Source organism: Rhinoraja longicauda, unplaced genomic scaffold, assembly GCF_053455715.1.
Source record: "Rhinoraja longicauda isolate Sanriku21f unplaced genomic scaffold, sRhiLon1.1 Scf000643, whole genome shotgun sequence".
NCBI lineage: Eukaryota > Metazoa > Chordata > Chondrichthyes > Rajiformes > Arhynchobatidae > Rhinoraja > Rhinoraja longicauda.
This window is the reverse complement of record NW_027601859.1, coordinates 29,156-45,840: the sequence shown is the minus strand read 5'-3', so window position 1 is coordinate 45,840 and position 16,685 is coordinate 29,156. Positions and strand designations below refer to the sequence as shown.

General features: G+C 49.3%; 1 protein-coding gene across 1 annotated transcript; it reads left to right on the top strand.

Moving 5' to 3' along the window:
• Nucleotides 1-1,479: 1,479 nt before the first annotated feature.
• LOC144591179 (uncharacterized) lies at nt 1,480-7,394 on the top strand (the record flags this gene model as incomplete). Its single annotated transcript, XM_078395468.1, is given in 4 exon segments — nt 1,480-1,567; nt 3,721-6,393; nt 6,396-6,494; nt 6,549-7,394. Coding segments are annotated over 4 exon segments (3,706 nt in total), but the record flags the coding sequence as incomplete, so codon positions are not given.
• Between the last annotated feature and the right edge of the window lie 9,291 nt (nt 7,395-16,685).

Below are 16,685 nucleotides of genomic sequence, written 5' to 3'. Positions count from 1 at the left end.
GACGTCGGGGCACATCGGAGTTCCCAGCGCGGGGCTTGTGGTCAGTCCAGTGAGGTTCAGGGTCTGACTTCAGCGCTGACAGTGCAGGAGGGGGCTCCCAGCGAGACCGTTCATCCCATCGTCAACGTTGCAACCCCCCTACATCTGCAGACAGACGCTTCCTCGACCGGTGAGTGAATCAGATGCATGTTCCCAGGAAACACAAAAATGTAAACCTGCGGGAATCTTGTAAATAATAACGCTGGGGAAACTCTGTCCGTCATCTGTCCATTTCCTGCTTCCTGTTCCTTCAGCACTTTGTGTTCTGCGCATTTGACGGGGGGGGGGGGGGGGGGGGGGGAGGAGGGGTATCTCTATCATGGGTGTGTGTATCCAACTCTGTGCATGCTGGATTTTGACTGCTAAATGCATTGATTCGTCGCCACCATAGCACTGACCATGGTCCTTCCACTCAGTGTATAGTAACTCCGTGTGGTGACATGATCAGAACTTTGCAATATAATTAGTGTAAGAAAATAACTGCAGATGCTTCTACAAATCGAAGGTATTTATTCACAAACTGTTGGAGTAACTCAGCAGGTCAGGCAGCATCTCAGGAGAGAAGGAATGGATGACGTTTCGGGTCGAGACCCTTCTTCAGACTAATTAGCTTCACATATCTCTACATAACCAGCTAAAGCAGGGATTGTAGGCGTGTTGCTTTTTACAGCAGTGAACAGCAGGACTGTGATCTCTGAGGATACATGATGCATTGTTTCAATTGGTTTCATGTTGCTTTCGCCATCGAAATACGCTTCCAGTTAGAACACACCCATGCCTCGGTATCTGCTCTTATCGCTTCCGATGGAAGCTTTCTGTTTCAGAACACGTTGCTGGAGGGGTCGGCGTTGATTTACTTACGCTGATGTATCTGGGAGACCAGGACTGCGTTGGTGTAGAGTTACAAGAGGTTGAATCCTGCAGACATTGGTGGACGAGTGTTTTTCGTTTATTTAAATAATTTTACATTCTTCAGAATTTTAAACAATATACGTAGAAAACAAAAGCGGTGCAAAATTATATCGCAACCTCCGGCGTTCCAAATAAAACAATCCTAGTCTGTTCCACGTCTCCCTGTATCTAATACCTCCTGATCTAAGCATCATTCTGGAAACCCTGCTTTGTACGCTCTAAAGCCTTCACATCATTCTCGTAATGGGGAGACCAGAACCGCACACAATATTACGAACGCGGCCTCACCAAAGATTTGGAGACAGAGGGGATTTAATTAACTAATAAGGGTGTCGATACTCGATTATCGGAGTTTCGCTGATTCTGAGTTCTCTCTGATAGAGCATCACCGGTGCAACTGGATGCTATATCAGAACACGTTGCTGGGTAGCTACGTTATATTTGCGTTGCTGGGTAGCTTGTTATATTTCATCCCACTTTCTGTTTCAGGTCAGTGGCGTTTTCTGAGTCACCAATCCCGGTGCAGTGATGAGTGAAACCTTCCAACTGGCCACTCTGGGCCGTCCTTTCCAGTTGGGAATGCTGTACGACTGCCGCTCGGACACTCTGATCCCAGGTACTGGAATGTTATCAGACGAATAAGCGATTGTCAAGGCGGTGCCATACATTTAGGTTACCAATCGGACTAGAGTGACTACAACTCTGTTAGATTCAGTGCATTTTTGCGGTGGGATAAAGGTGATTGGTGAATTAACTCCCTGAACTGCGGTAAGGTACATTTCAACATTATTGCGAGTTGCTGCATTTTGGGAGTCAACGTTGGGCAGGAACTTCACAGTGAATGGTACGGCCTTTGGGAGTGTTGTAGCGCCCTGCTGTGAGGAAACAATGGCAGGTGTGACAACCATAATTGAGTACAACTTTCCATCTACCTTTTGTATTGTAGAGCCTACACTTTAGCGGGCTCCGCAGCCCCAGGTCCCGGTCGCAGCCTTTCGCGGCTCCCCGGGTTCGCTTGGTCGAGGAGCCGGAGACCGGGAGCCCGAGGAAGGGAGAGGGAAGCGGGCGTCCGGTCCGGTTAGCGGGCGGCGGCGGAGTCGGCCATGGAGTGGACGCCACCATCTTACCGCGGGCCTCCGGCGGCCGCTGCCTTCGCCCCGCCGCATTAAAGTGGGTGGCTCTAATGGCCAGTATCGAAGATGGCACTGGGAGATGAGGGAGGAGGCAGCTGAGTCCCAGACAGGGATCACACGTTAGGTGTTAGCCTCAGTGGGATCAGACAGCATCTTACAAGAGAGAATCCAGAAATGTTCCAGATCAGAGAATCCTCGTCACATCTAGGAAAGAGGGAAAACAATTTAGTCGCAGAGAAAGTGTGAAAGGGATGGAAACGACAAGGTGAATAACTCAGATAAGATGGCGGCAAAATGTTAATGTGGGGGTTAAGCAGCTTCTTATCGTGTCCACACATGCTAGATATTGTGTTTCAGCCAAAACTGAACACAACTCTTAGCAATATCATTGTTCTCTGCGAGGTCCTCAGCTTTGCATTCGTGCTCTAATAGAGGACACCTCAATAAGTGCTCCATTGTTTGTGGTTCAGTGCCACATATGCAGATGATGTCTTCAGAGTATTACTTCTTGAGAGTCGCTTTATAACGACCAGTACCAGCTCTCAGTCTGAGGCATTTCCAGTCAGCCCAGCTTGATTCGGCCCCAGGAGGAAGTTCTTCTTTGGCACTTATGGATATGGATGTCGTTGATGGGAGAATGGCTAATCTCTCTTCCCATAATGCAACTCTAGTACCTTCAGCTTCAGTATTTGGTTCAACTTCGTTGAGGAAGCTTTTCCTGGACTTTAGCCGGCTCTTTGCGGGTTCATGGCCAGATAGGGGATGTCATCCATCTGTGGTCTGGCGATGGCGTTCTCTATTGCTTGCTGCACTGCAACGAATCTGTGGTGGCGCTACACCAGATAGTATGAATAGGCTATCAGTTGATGTTTGTTGATAGGGTGGCAGGTATTGATGGCTGGATCAATCTTCTCAGCATGGGCTGATCTTTCCCAGACTGGGCATGCATACTCAGCTGTTGAGTAGCAAATAGCCAAGGCAGTTGATCGTATAGTGTCAGGAATTGCGCCCCATCTAGTTCCAGTAAGTTTGCTGACAATGTTGTTTCTTGCACAGATTTTAGCTTTTGTCTTTTCAACATGGGTCTTGAAGGAGAGACAACGTTCTAAGGTGACTCCGAGATATACTGGGTGATCACAGTTTTCAAGAGGGGTACCAGACTAGGTGACGCTCAGTCAGTGTTTGGCTTCTCGGTTGCGCAGATGGAATGCACACACCTGTGTCTTTGATGGGTTTGACCGGAGGTGGTTCTCTTCATAATGAGGTGTTAGTATGTTGAGGGAATTTGGGAGTGGTTCTTCAGCTGCACTGAAGTCACTGTCTTGAGCAGCTACACAAAGGTCGCTGCATAGATAAAGTGACATGTACCTTCATTTCTAGGTTGGTCGTTAGGTTAGATGTTGAAGAGTATTGGTGCAAGCACACTTCCTTGTGATAGTCCGTTCTTGAGTTTCCGCCATCTGCTCTTCTTACTACCCAGTTCGACAAAGAAGTACCTGTTCTCGAACATCCTTTCAATCAAGAGGGGGTTAATGCAGAGAATCTACCCAATGAGAGAAAAAATTAGTGAATAAACATCATTCACTTAGATTAACTCACACAACTTCCCTAATTTTTTTAATGTTTTATTCTATAGGTGTCACCTTGTGGGACTTACAGACACTGCAGAGCAACCTTGATCGTCGTGATAAGCCCAGCACCGAGTTTCACATCATTGCATCAGACTCCATGAAGAAGAAAGCTGCTGCTCTCAATGTGTCAGGGTCACTGAAGGTGAGTCTCCTGGGTGGGTTAGTGGAGGTGAAAGGGTCGGCAAAATATCTCAGTGACACAAAGGAATCTAAGCAACAAGCACGAGTTACCCTTCAGTACAAAGCAACAACCAGGTTTGAGCAACTGACAATGAGTCACTTAGGGAGACAGAATATTACCTACCCGAGTGTGTTTGATGAGGGCTCAGCGACCCATGTCATTACAGCAGTGCTCTATGGGGCCCAGGCCTTCTTTGTGTTTGACCAAATGGCTTCATCAGCAGAGAACACACAGGATATTCAGGGTAACATGGGGGCAATGGTTAAACATCTCCCTAAGATAGCGATTCAGGGCGAAGCCTCCGTAAAAATGACAAAAGAACAAAAGTCTCATTCTGAGAAATTTAGCTGCACCTTTTATGGGGATTTCTCACTGAAGAACAACCCCACCACCTTCAAAGATGCCATCAATATCTACGCAACCCTCCCAAACCTCCTCGGCCCTGATGGAGAGCATTCAGTGCCCATCACAGTCTGGCTCTATCCGCTCAATAAACTCGACTCAAAAGCTGCCCAGCTGGTGAGGGGGATCAGTGCGGGACTGGTCAATCGCTGTCAGAGTGTCATGGAACAGCTCAGTGAGGCCATGATGAGGAGCAAAGACCTGATGAAAGACTGCGTCGCCGATCAGTTTCCTGAGATCGGGAATAGGATACTGCACTTCCGAGAAATGTGTCTGGAGTACACACTAGTTTTCCAGGAGAATTTGGCGAGGGTTCTGCCATCCATTCGGGGCGGCGGGGAGGAGGAAGGATTACTGGAGAATATACTGAAGAACAGGGAACAGTCACCATTCAAACACCAGGCACTGACCACGTGGCTGGATGACAAGGAACGAGAGAGGAAGGTAATGAGACGTTACCTCAGCGTATTTAAAGATGTACCAATTGCGAAATCAAAGGGCGAGTTGGATGACAAGTTGATGGATCCAGCAACAGATTATGTTGTCTGCTTCACATTTACAACATTATATCGGGAGGACTTCAACCTGTCACAGGCAAACAACCACCTCCAATCTCTCACAGCTCAGAACATGCAGGTACCCAATCCTGCTGACAGAGCCTGTGCAACAGGACACAGCGAGCACTGGTTTAATTCACGGTCTGTCTCGCAGAAAATGAAAGAGCAATTCCGATCGTTCCTGGATTTTGCCACAGAAAATAGAGCAGACGAGAAAGTAAAATTCATTGTTAGTTCTGTGCAGAATGACAGCAAAGTGGGAGCGTCCATTTACCTGTACGAGGGAGGGTTTCTGGAGAACCAGTGCTTTGAACCCCCGTCACAGCCAGAGATACCGACGGTTAGTGGAACAACTCATGACAGTGTGACGCTGCAGTTACAGCCACCAAGATGTGGTGCCGGTGAGATTGTGGGCTACAAGGTAGAGTACCAAGTTAGCCAGCAGGAGGAATGGACAATTCTGGACACACATGGTCAATGCCACTCCTTCACAATACCTGGGTTACAGCCACACCAGGAGTATCACATTCGATACAGAGCAGTGACCAAGGTAGGGGTCAGCAAGGCTAGTGAGAGCTACAAGAGCTTCACCCGGCCGGCAAGCCCACCTGGTAATCCGGACTTCCAGGATTGTTCACCCAATCCAACACTGCACTGGGACAGACCAAGTCAGATTGGAGCTGATGTTAACATAATTCGATACAGCATTGAATATAGAGAAGAACCGTTAGTTAATTTCAACAAGAAAGGTGGATCATGGGAGGAAGTTAAGACAACAGACACACAATGCTACTATCGTTTAGAGGGATTGAAACCCACGACTGTCTACCGATTCCGAGTGTCTGCTGAGTGTGGAAAAACAGGATCTAGTGCAGCAAGTGACGAGGTTCTAATAGAAATAGAAAATGTACCAAACAGAATAGCCCTGAAACTTCGCAGAAAAGCTCAATTAATATCCAAAGGAAACCCTTCTATTTACAAGCTCAAACTAAAGAAGGACGTAGCTGATAAATTCAAACAGCTTATGAAATGCTCCTTCGGAAAACCCACCAAAAAACACACAATGAAGACAATTATGGTTCTGGGAGAAACTGGGTCAGGAAAGACAACCCTCATCAATGGGATGATCAATTACATCTTGGGCGTGGAATGGGGAGACAACTTCAGATACAAGTTAATACAGGAACAGACAGGAAAGTCCCAGGCTGAGAGTCAGACATCCTCCATCACTGCCTACCAGCTCCACCATCAGGAAGGATTTAACATTGATTACTCTCTGACCATCATTGACACGCCAGGATTCGGAGACACCAGGGGCATCGGCCGGGATCAACAGATTACTGAGCAAATCCGTGAGTTCTTCACTTCCCCACAGGGTGTTGATCAGATCGACGCCTTGTGCTTTGTTGCTCAAGCCTCCCTGCCTCGCCTGACTCACACACAGAAATATGTCTTTGATTTGATTCTTTCTATGTTTGGCAAAGAAATTGGAGAGAACATTCAGATCCTGGTGACGTTCGCAGACGGACAGCTTCCCCCATTCTGGATGCCCTGAAATTAGCTGATGTACCGTGTCCCAAAGACAACACGGGTCTGCCAGTACACTTCAAGTTTAACAATTCAGCCATTTTTGCCCAGCGTCCAACCTCTGGAAACTGTGGCAACCGGTGCAGATCCAATGAAAGCGGAGTAGGGGGAGAGAACGATGATAACTTTGATGCAATGTTTTGGAAGATGGGAGCAAACAGTATGAAGACATTCTTCATAGCTCTGAACACAATGGAAACCAGAAGTTTGAGTTTAACGAGAGAGGTTCTGAAGGATCGTAAGCAGTTAGAAGTTGCAATGGTGGGATTGCAGAAGCAGATCCGATTTGGTCTCGCCAAACTGGAAGAACTAAGGAAAACGCAACAAGCTCTGAACCAAGAACAGACCGAGTTGGATGCAAATAAAAATTGTGAATATGTAATTGACGTTACAATTCCAGTACAGTTGGATATTAACGGCACTGGTAATTGTATAACCTACTGTCAGAAATGTTTATTTGCCTGCCATTATCCCTGCACCATTCTTAACAACGATAATAAATTTAATTGTGTTGCAATGGACCATGAAGGGAACTGTACGGTCTGCCCGGAAAAGTGCATCTGGAATGTTCACTTCAACCAACAGTACAAGTTCGATTATGTTACGAAAAAGAAGAAGATGACATTTAGACAGCTGGAAAAAAAGTACGAGAAGGCCGATGGTGCGAAGATGACCCAGCAGAATATTATGGAATCACTTGAGCAGGAGTTTGTTGAGGTTGAGAACACAGTTCTGGCGCCGATTGAACAATTATCGGGCAGCATTAGACGACTTGAAGAAATAGCTCTGAGGCCAAACCCATTATCCACCCCAGCTTACATTGACCTCATGATTCAGTCTGAGAAAGAAGAGGCGAAGCCTGGGTTCGTCGAGCGAATTGAGAGACTGAGGGAAGTAAAGGAACGGGCAGAGTTAATACCAAAGGTAGCAAACAATGAGAAACTGCTACCAGGTGAGTCGAAGGGAGGTCCAATGGGTGGGAAACGTGCTGGAAAAAAGCCAGAAGGAATATTTTCTTTTATGACTAATTGTTTCAATTCCAATGTAGATGATAACCATTCCAACTGTTCCCAATAGAGGGTGCAAATGTTTCACTCCGCCCATAAACAATCCATTGTTCTAATTCCCCCTCCTTCTCCTGCTTCACCTTCCCACAGCCTCTCACACCACACCTTGCTTCCTCAATGCTGCTCCACCCTCACCCGTTAGCTGCCACCCCCCTGGTCCGTGGCTTGTCACTACCAGGTGCTACATGGAGTGGCTTCTCATCCAAGTACGTCAATACTTCAGGAGAGCCTGAAGAATCTATTCACAACCCTTCCCGTTCCACGTCTCCGCGCCGAAAGCTCACCTAAATCACAGCGCCCATTTCTTCACGAGACAGGCTATCCCCAGCACCAGTTCCTAACCATCTTCCCCAACCCCCCACTCTGTCCGTGAGGTCAGACGGCACATTTCCCCACCCAGTGCCGGAGGAGGGGAAGCTTTTTGCCAGCTCTATGTCTCTCCCTGGTCACCGCCAGAGTCAGAGTCACGGGCTGGTGGGGGGTAAAGTAGTCAGACAGCGTCGATGAAACTGTTCAACCCCTCTAGCCTCAGGACAATGGCACTGAACTATTTGCCCGATAAGCAAACTGCAGGGGTGTCCAGCAGGGGGTTTGTGATATTTTTCAGGTGGCAACTCTTTCTTGGGTCTTCATGATTACAGAGGTCAGTGAGACAGGCCTGTAGTCATTAAGACCAGTAATCCGTGGCTTTTTGGGTACAGGAACGATGGTGGAGACTTTGAAGCATGCAGGCACAGTGCAGGTTTGCAGGGACCGAATGAAAATGTTTGTGGAGGCTGGTGCCTGTTGTTCGGCACAGAGCTTGAGGGTAGAGGGGGAAACATTGTACGGTCCTGGGCCCAAAACTGCTCACAACGCGCCAAGTGCGATCTGACCAGCACCTTTCAAAGCGTGAGCATTACATCCTTGTTTTTATATTCTAGTCATCTCGATATAAATGCTAACATTGCGTTACCGATTGAACTTGCAAATTAACCTTTTTGGAATTCTGCACCAGCACTCCTAAGCCCCTTTGCACCTCCGATTTCTGAATCCAATCCCCATTTAGAAAAAAGTCTACGCCTTTTTGTCTACCTTTAAAATGCATGACTGCACAGTTTGCTACACTGTGTTCCATCTGCCTTCCTAAAAGAGAGGCTCCGATTTCTGCACTCGCACATTGAGCAAGGTGCACATTTGAGCAATGGGGAGACAGATGGTTGAGAATTGACATCTCCCTGATCTGCAGATGGTTCCCTGTGAATGAGCTTTTATGAATGAATACTTTATTGTCACATGTGACAAGTCACAGTGAAATTCTTTGCTTGCATACCCAAGGTATGCAAATAGTTGCCTATAAAGGGCGCTTACAAAGTTACAAAGTACCCCTGCGCCACGTCCCCCCTTGTACGCCCCCACCCCTGATGGCGGTCCCCCCACGCCGGGTCTTCCATTGTTCTCCCCCTCCCCCTCACGACGGTCCACGCAAGCCGGGTCTTCCGTTGTTCTCCCCCCTCCCCCTGACGGCGGTCCCCCCACGCCGGGTCTTCCATTGCTCCCCCCCCCCTTCCCCCTCATGGCAGTCCCCCCACGCCGGGTCTTCCATTGTCCCCCCCTTCCACCTCATGGCAGTCCCCCCATGCCGGGTCTTCCATTGTTCTCCCCCCTCCCTCTCATGGCTGTCCCCCCACGCCGGGTCTTCCATTGTTCTCCCCCCTCCCTTTCACGGTGGTCCCCCAACGTCGGGTCCTCCATTGTTCTTCCCCCTCCCCCTCACGCTGGTCACCCCACGCCGGGTCCTACTTTGTTCCTTTCCTCGGCAAGTCCTCACTTCCACATGGTCCATCCTCGTCCGTCGGTAAGCGCCATCATCGACGGCTGCAAGGACCTCTCCACTATTGCCGCTGGGTCCTCTCTGGACATCTCCGTGGCACCGACCCATGCCCACGAAATGACCATTACGCTAATGGGGGGTTCTGCCCCCATTGAGAAAATCTTACAACTTCCACAGCACAGGAGAACAGCACAAATGTTGTTCCTGGGCACATGTCTAATATTTCTCCCTCGCTGATATCCAAACAGATTGTCCCACAGCCATTTGCAGGATCTCACTGTACAATTATCGTTCATAAGTGATACGAGCAGAATTGTGCAGGAAGGAGCTGCAGATGCTGGTTTACACTGGAGGTAGACACAAAATGGTGAAGTGACTCAGCGGGACAGGCAGCATCTCGGCATAGAAACATAGAAAATAGGTGCAGGAGTAGGCCATTCGGCCCTTCGAGCCTGCACCGCCATTCAATATGATCATGGCTGATCATCCAGCTCAGTAACCTGTACCTGCCTACTCTCCATACCCCCTGATCCCTTTAGACACAAGGGCCACATCTAACTCCCTCTTAAATATAGCCAATGAACTGGCCTCAACTACCTTCTGTGGCAGAGAATTCCACAGACTCACCACTCTCTGTGTGAAGAAATGTTTTCTCATCTCGGTCCTAAAAGACATCCCCCTTATCCTTAAGCTGTGACCCCTAGTTCTGGACTTCCCCAACATCGGACCAATCTTCCCGCACCTAGCCTCTCCAACCCCTTAAGAATTTTATATGTTTCTATAAGATCCCCCCATAGTCTTCTAAATTCCAGCGAGTAGAAGCCTAGTCTATCCAGTCTTTCTTCATATGAAAGTCCTGCCATCCCAGGGATCAATCTGGTGAACCTTCTCTGTACTCCCTCTAAGGCTACAATGTCTTTCCTCAGATTAGGAGACCAAAACTGTACACAATACTCCAGGTGCGGTCTCACCAAGGCCCTGTACAACTGCAGCAGAACCTCCCTGCTCCTATACTCAAATCCTCTTGCTATGAATGCTAACATACCATTCGCTTTCTTCACTGCCTGCTGCACCTGCACGCTTGCTTTCAATGACAGAGAAGGAGTGGGTGACGCTTCGGGTCTGAAGAAGGGGCTCGACCTGAAACATCACCCATTCATTTCATCCAGGATGCTGCCTGTCCCGCTGAGTTACTCCACCATTTTAGTGTCTACCTACACATAATACACACATTGGTACACACACGTGGCACGTACGCACAAAACACACACACAAGTACAGACACGGCATGTACGGACACACATACATACACACACAAGGCGCACGCAGATGCACATATAAATACCCACACTCATCAGTCTGAAGAACGGTCTTGTCCCGAAACGTCACCCATTCCTTCTCTCCAGAGATGTTGCCTGTCCTGCTGAGTTACTCCCGCGTTTTGCTTCTATCTTAAATACACACACAGGCAGGCAGGGAATTCCTTCACGTTTCGGGTGATGTTTCGGGTCGAGACCCTTCTTCAGAAAAACTCAATGGCCTGCAATGACCAGTATACCGCTGAGTTACTCCAGCATTTTGTGTCTATCATAGGAGCAGAATTAGGCCATTCAGCCCAGCAAGTCTACTCCGCCATTCAATCATGACTGATCTATCATTCCCTCTTAAACACATTCTCATGCAGACTTGTCATTTATATTTTGTATTCCACCAGGTGGCGCCACCAGTACTGGCACTAGCTGTTTCGCCAACAGTCCGTTTGTGCTTTCTAATGTTTTATTATTTTAAGTCTGTGTTCAAAGTAAGTTTTTTTAATTTGGGGATGGGGGGGCGGGAAGTTGGGGGAAACTGTTTTTCAATCTATCTCAGTCCCCACTACGGCCTAACATCGAGGAGTTGGCGGCCTATCCTGGAGACCGGCCCGGCGCTTCATGCCGCGGGCGCGGCGCGGACTTTAACATCACGGAGCTGTGATCCTTTGCCGAGGATCGACTGTGGAGATCTCCAACCTCAGGGCCTGTGGACTTTAACACCGTGAAGCCCGCGGTCTCTGGTAAGAAGAGGCCGATTCGGGAGCTCCATGCTGCGGAGAGTGTTTCAACGCAGGGAGTTTCGATCATACCGACGCGAAGCTTCAGACAGTCGGCAGCGGCGACTGCGGATGGTTAAACACCCCCGACCGCCGGTGAACACAAAGAGGAATCTGATTGAACTTTATTACCTTCCATCACAGTGAGGAATATGGAATCCGCTGTGGTGGATGTTAATGTAAAATTTTATTTTATGTGGCTGTGTGTCTTGTTGCTTTTCACTTAGTATGGCTGTATGGTAATTTCACTGTACTTTAATTGGTACATGTGCCAATAAATTGATCTTGAAATCCTGGGCAATACACAAAGAGTCTGCATGTTTCTGGCTTCGACAAACTTTCAGAAGTTCTTCGTCCTGTCTGAGCTTCTCACAGCGGTGAACCAGGGCTGTTGTTGCACGTGCATGGAGCATAATGCACAGTGGCGCAGCGGTAGAGTCGCTGCCTGCAGATCAACCATATTTATCCCTGTCTATATAACCTTCACCACATATCGTATGCATGATACACATTCCAGTATGTAATCCAGTCCTGGGTTTAGGTAGGACGGAAGTCACTGATATATTCAGCTTGTTGCTTGTTCCCTTGCTGGTTAGTCTGTAAGCTTAAGCCAGGAACTCAACAGTATGTATTGCTCACTCTGCATGGGTTTAATAAATGCTTTATGGTTCACTGAATACTTTGTATTGGATTGATTACAAAACACTGCCTTGCAGCACTTGCAGCGCCAGAGACCCGGGTTCGATCCTGACCACGGGTGCTGTCTGTACGGAGTTTGTACATTCCCCCGGTGACCTGCGTGGGTTTCCTCCGAGATCTTCAGTTTCCTCCCACACTCCAAAGGCGTACAGGTATATAGGTTAATTGGCTTGGTATAAGTGTAAATTGTTCCTAGTGTGTGTAGGGTAGTGTTAAAGTGCGGGGATCGCTGACTTGGTGGGCCGAAGAGCCTGCTTCCATGCTGTATCTCTAAACTAAACTAAACGTGGACAACCCGAGTCTCACAAAAAACCTGGGTCTCTGGCGCTGTAAGGGCTCGAAGGCTGCGACTCTGCCGCTGCGCTGCCATTACGCTTTATTGACCAGTTTTTCCTATCTTGCTTCCCCACTATGCATTTTTATTTTGGTTAAACGGATCAAAAACTACTCAACTTCCTTATAATTTTCAAATGTCCTACATCACGTCTGGAGAGATATTTATCCACACAAGGAAACCAGAATGAGAGATCGTGTGAACAGTAGGAAAGATGTTGTCAAGCTGGAAAGGATACAGAGAAGATTTAGAAGGATATTGACAGGGTTAGTGGGTGTGAGCTGTAGGGAAAGGGTGAGCAGGTTGGGACTCTATCCTTTGTAGAGCAGCAGGATGTAGTGTGATCTTGTACAGGTGTATGAAATCATGAGAGGAATAGATTCTCTTTTGCCCAGAGAAAGTGAATCGGGGACCAGAGGACATAGGTTTAAAGTGAAGGGGAAAAGATTAAGAGGAATTTGAGGGGTAACTTTTTCACACAAAGGGTGGTGGGTGTATGGAACAAGCTGCCAGAGGAGGTAGTTAAGGCAGGGACTAACCCAACATATAAGAAACGTAAAGTACACTGGAGTGAACGGAATGCTATCATACGCTGATAAGGTAATTTAACAAGTGTGGAGAGGAGCTTGTGAAACATAAACATCAACTTGGGACAAATGGCCAGCATCTGTGCAATAGACCTTTGCAACTTGGGCTGCATGATGGCGCAGTGGTAGAGTTGGTGCCTTACAGTGCCAGAGACCCCGGGTTCGGTCCTGACTACGGGTGCTTGTCTGCACGGAGTTTGCCCTGTGGCCTGCATGGGTTTTCTCCCACACTCCAAAGACGTGCAGGCCTGTAGGTTAATTGGCCTCGGTATAATTGTAAATTGACCCTGGTGTGTAGGATAGTGTTAGTGTGCGGGGATTGTTGGTCGGTGTGGACTCGGTGGGCCGAAGGGCCTGTTTCCACGCTGTATCTCTAAACTAAATTAACTAAACTAAACTAAACCAAACATGGACAACCCGAGTCTCGCAGAAAACCTGGGTCTCTGGCGCTGTAAGGGCTGGAAGGCTGCAACTCTACCGCTGCGCTGCCACACCACCTTGTGGGACAATTTTTCCTATCTTGATTCGCCACTGTGCATTCTGTTGGGTTAAACGGATTAAAAACTACTCATCTACCCTATAATTTTCAAAATTTCCTCTATCACGTCTGGAGAGATAGTTATCCACACGAGGAAACAGAATGAGAGATCATGTGGATTATAGGAAAGATGTTGTCAGGCTGAAAGCACACAGAGAAGATTTACAAGGATGTTGCCAGGCCTAGAGGGTAGAGAGTGAGTAGGTTGGGAAACTATTTCTTGGAGAGCAGGAAGATGAGGGGTGATCTTATAGAGGTGTATAAAATCGTTCGAGAAATAGTTCGGGTGGATGCACAGAGTCTCTTACCCAGAGTAGGTGAGTCGAGGATCAGAGGACATACTGTACGTTTAAGGCGAAGGGGAAAAGATTTAATAGGAATCTGAGGGGCAACTTTTTCACGTAAAGAGTGGAGGGTGGATGGAACAAGCTGCCAGAGGAGGTAGTTGAGGCAGGGACTATTCTAACGTGTAAGATGTAGATCAGTGCATGTTCCTTTAACATAATGACCTCACCACTACTAACCACTCCCCATTGTCTCTTGTATAATTGTAGCTTCCCCACCTCCAGCTCGCTCTCTAGTTCCAGTGATGACCACGGACAGCTAGGGCATAACTTGTGTAGTGGAATTAATAAACAATATCCAGTAAAAGACTCTGTGTGCAAAGGACGTCTCTTTACATGGTGTCAGAGCGGTAGACTTGCGTCTCCTGTTTATCGGGTTTTTATTTTTAGCATTTGTTCGTCCCAGTTGTGTCCCATCCTTCCACTTTGCCATGGCTCCCTCGTGTCGTCGTCCGGACACGCTTGTTTTTGATGAGGACATAGTGCACCGCTGGACTGTCTTCCAGCGGGACTACGAGCACTATATAGCGATTGCCCATCCTGATGCAACTGCTGCGATAAAAGCTCACCTGCTCCTCAACCTGGCTGGTCCGGAGGCAATGGAACGCTATGCGTCGTTCGAATTCGTCCCTCCGGAGGACCGCAACGACCCGGTATGTCTCATGGCTAAGTTCACTGCCCTGTGCGATATACCCACCAATAACATTATCGAACGTTTCAACTTTTTCTCGCGGCGTCAGACTCCAGGGGAGCACGTTGACGCCTTCATTGCATCTTTAAGACATATGGCTCGGCGGTGCCGCCTTCAAACGATTACACCCGACGAGATGATCAGGGACGTCCTGGTCAACGGTCTCCTAAACTCTAAGCTGCGGGATGAGCTCCTGATGAAGCCTGACCTGTCGCTAAAGGACGCCATACATGCCGCACGCATGGCCTCTGCTGTTGGCTCAGTATCTCGGCCGGCGCCCCAGGACATAAATTTCACCGGCCGCCGGCGATTGAATGACCCGCAGACCAGGGTCACCCCCTCCGCGCCCACTATGGTCACCCCTCGCAGATGCCCAAACTGCAACTTCTCGTCACACAGGTATAACGTTTGCCCAGCGCAGGGCAAAACTTGTAATTCCTGCGGGAGGCAGAACCATTTTTCTGCAGCTTGTCGTTCTCGTGGGAGACCTGTCCCTGCTCCTAGAGGGAGTCTAAACAACCTTGCGACCGATGATAGCGCAACCGGTTCCCGGTACCAACATGAGGAACTCCATGGCTCAGATACGACTTCCTCCCATGGAGACTCTATGCTGTTTTCGCTTTTGGGTGCACCTGCATTGATAACGGATCCATCCGTGCATGTTACAGTCAATGGACACTCCTTCCCTGCCAAGGTCGATACTGGGGCTTTTGCAAATGTTATGTCTGTGGGCCTCTTCGAGCAGATAAGCTCGGGGGAGAGGGTTACTCCTGACAACTCCCGCCTCCATGCCTATGGGGGAGGCGTTCTGATTGCCGTGGGAAAGGCAACGGTTATCTGTACTGTTCTGGAGACCTCTCGGCCCCTCACGTTCCTCCTGCTAGCATCTGACAACGTCACCCTGCTGGGCGCCCGTGCATGCCAGGACTTTGGTTTGGTCTCATTCCACCGCGACATCCACCTGGTGCAGGCCCCCATGGACCCCCTGATCGAGTACCCTGACCGATTTGATGACGTCCTGGGGAAGCTGCCCTGTGCCTACAAGATCGTTGTGGACCCGGGGGTCGACCCAGTGGTCAGACCGGCCCACCGTGTGTCTTTTGCCATGAAGGGCCGCGTGGAGTCCACACTACGTGGCATGGTGGACATGGGCATCCTCAAGGAGGTGAGTGCCCCCACCCAGTGGGTCTCCACCATGGTGGTCGCTGCCAAGAAGGACGCGAGCGAGATCAGGATCTGCATCAACCCCAAGGACCTGAACCTGGCTATTAAACGCCCGCACTACCCCATGCGGACGGTGGAGGACGTCGCGGCACAGGTCGGTCCAGCCACAGTTTTCTCGGTCCTGGATGCCAAGAGCTCCTTTTGGCAGATCCCGCTGGATGCACGTTCCTCCTTCCTGACCACCTTCAGCACACCGTTCGGCAGGTTCCGTTTCCTCCGCATGCCTTTTGGGATCAACTCGGCAAGCGAGGTTTTTCAGCGTACGATGGAGCAGCTGTTTGCTGGGTTGCCGTGCGCCATCATTGTGGATGACATCCTGGTGTACGGGAGGGACGTCGCTGAGCATGACCGACACCTCCGCCAAGTCCTGGACAAGGCTCGTGAGATCAATCTCAAGCTTAATCGAAGGAAGTGTCGGTTCCGCGTTGAGGAAGTCACCTACGTCGGCCACGTTTTCACGGCGGGGGGCCTGAAGCCAGACCCCGAGAAGACGGCGGCGATCACCGAAATGCCCGCTCCCACTGACGTGCCCGGCCTGCAGCGCTTCCTGGGCATGGTCAACTACTTGGGTAAGTTCATACCCGACCTCAGCGAACTGAGTGCCCCCCTGAGGGAGCTGACCAAGAAGGACAATGCCTGGGTCTGGCTCCCGCACCACCAATCGGCCTTCGTGGCCCTGAGGTCCAGACTCGCACGGACCCCCACTTTGCAGTTCTTCGACCTGAATAGGCCAATCGTCCTCACCTGCGATGCATCTCGGTTCGGCCTGGGTGCTGCCTGCCTGCAGCTCTACGACGACCGACAGCTGCCCGTCTCCTATGCCTCTCGCACAATGACCCCTGCTGAACAGCGCTACG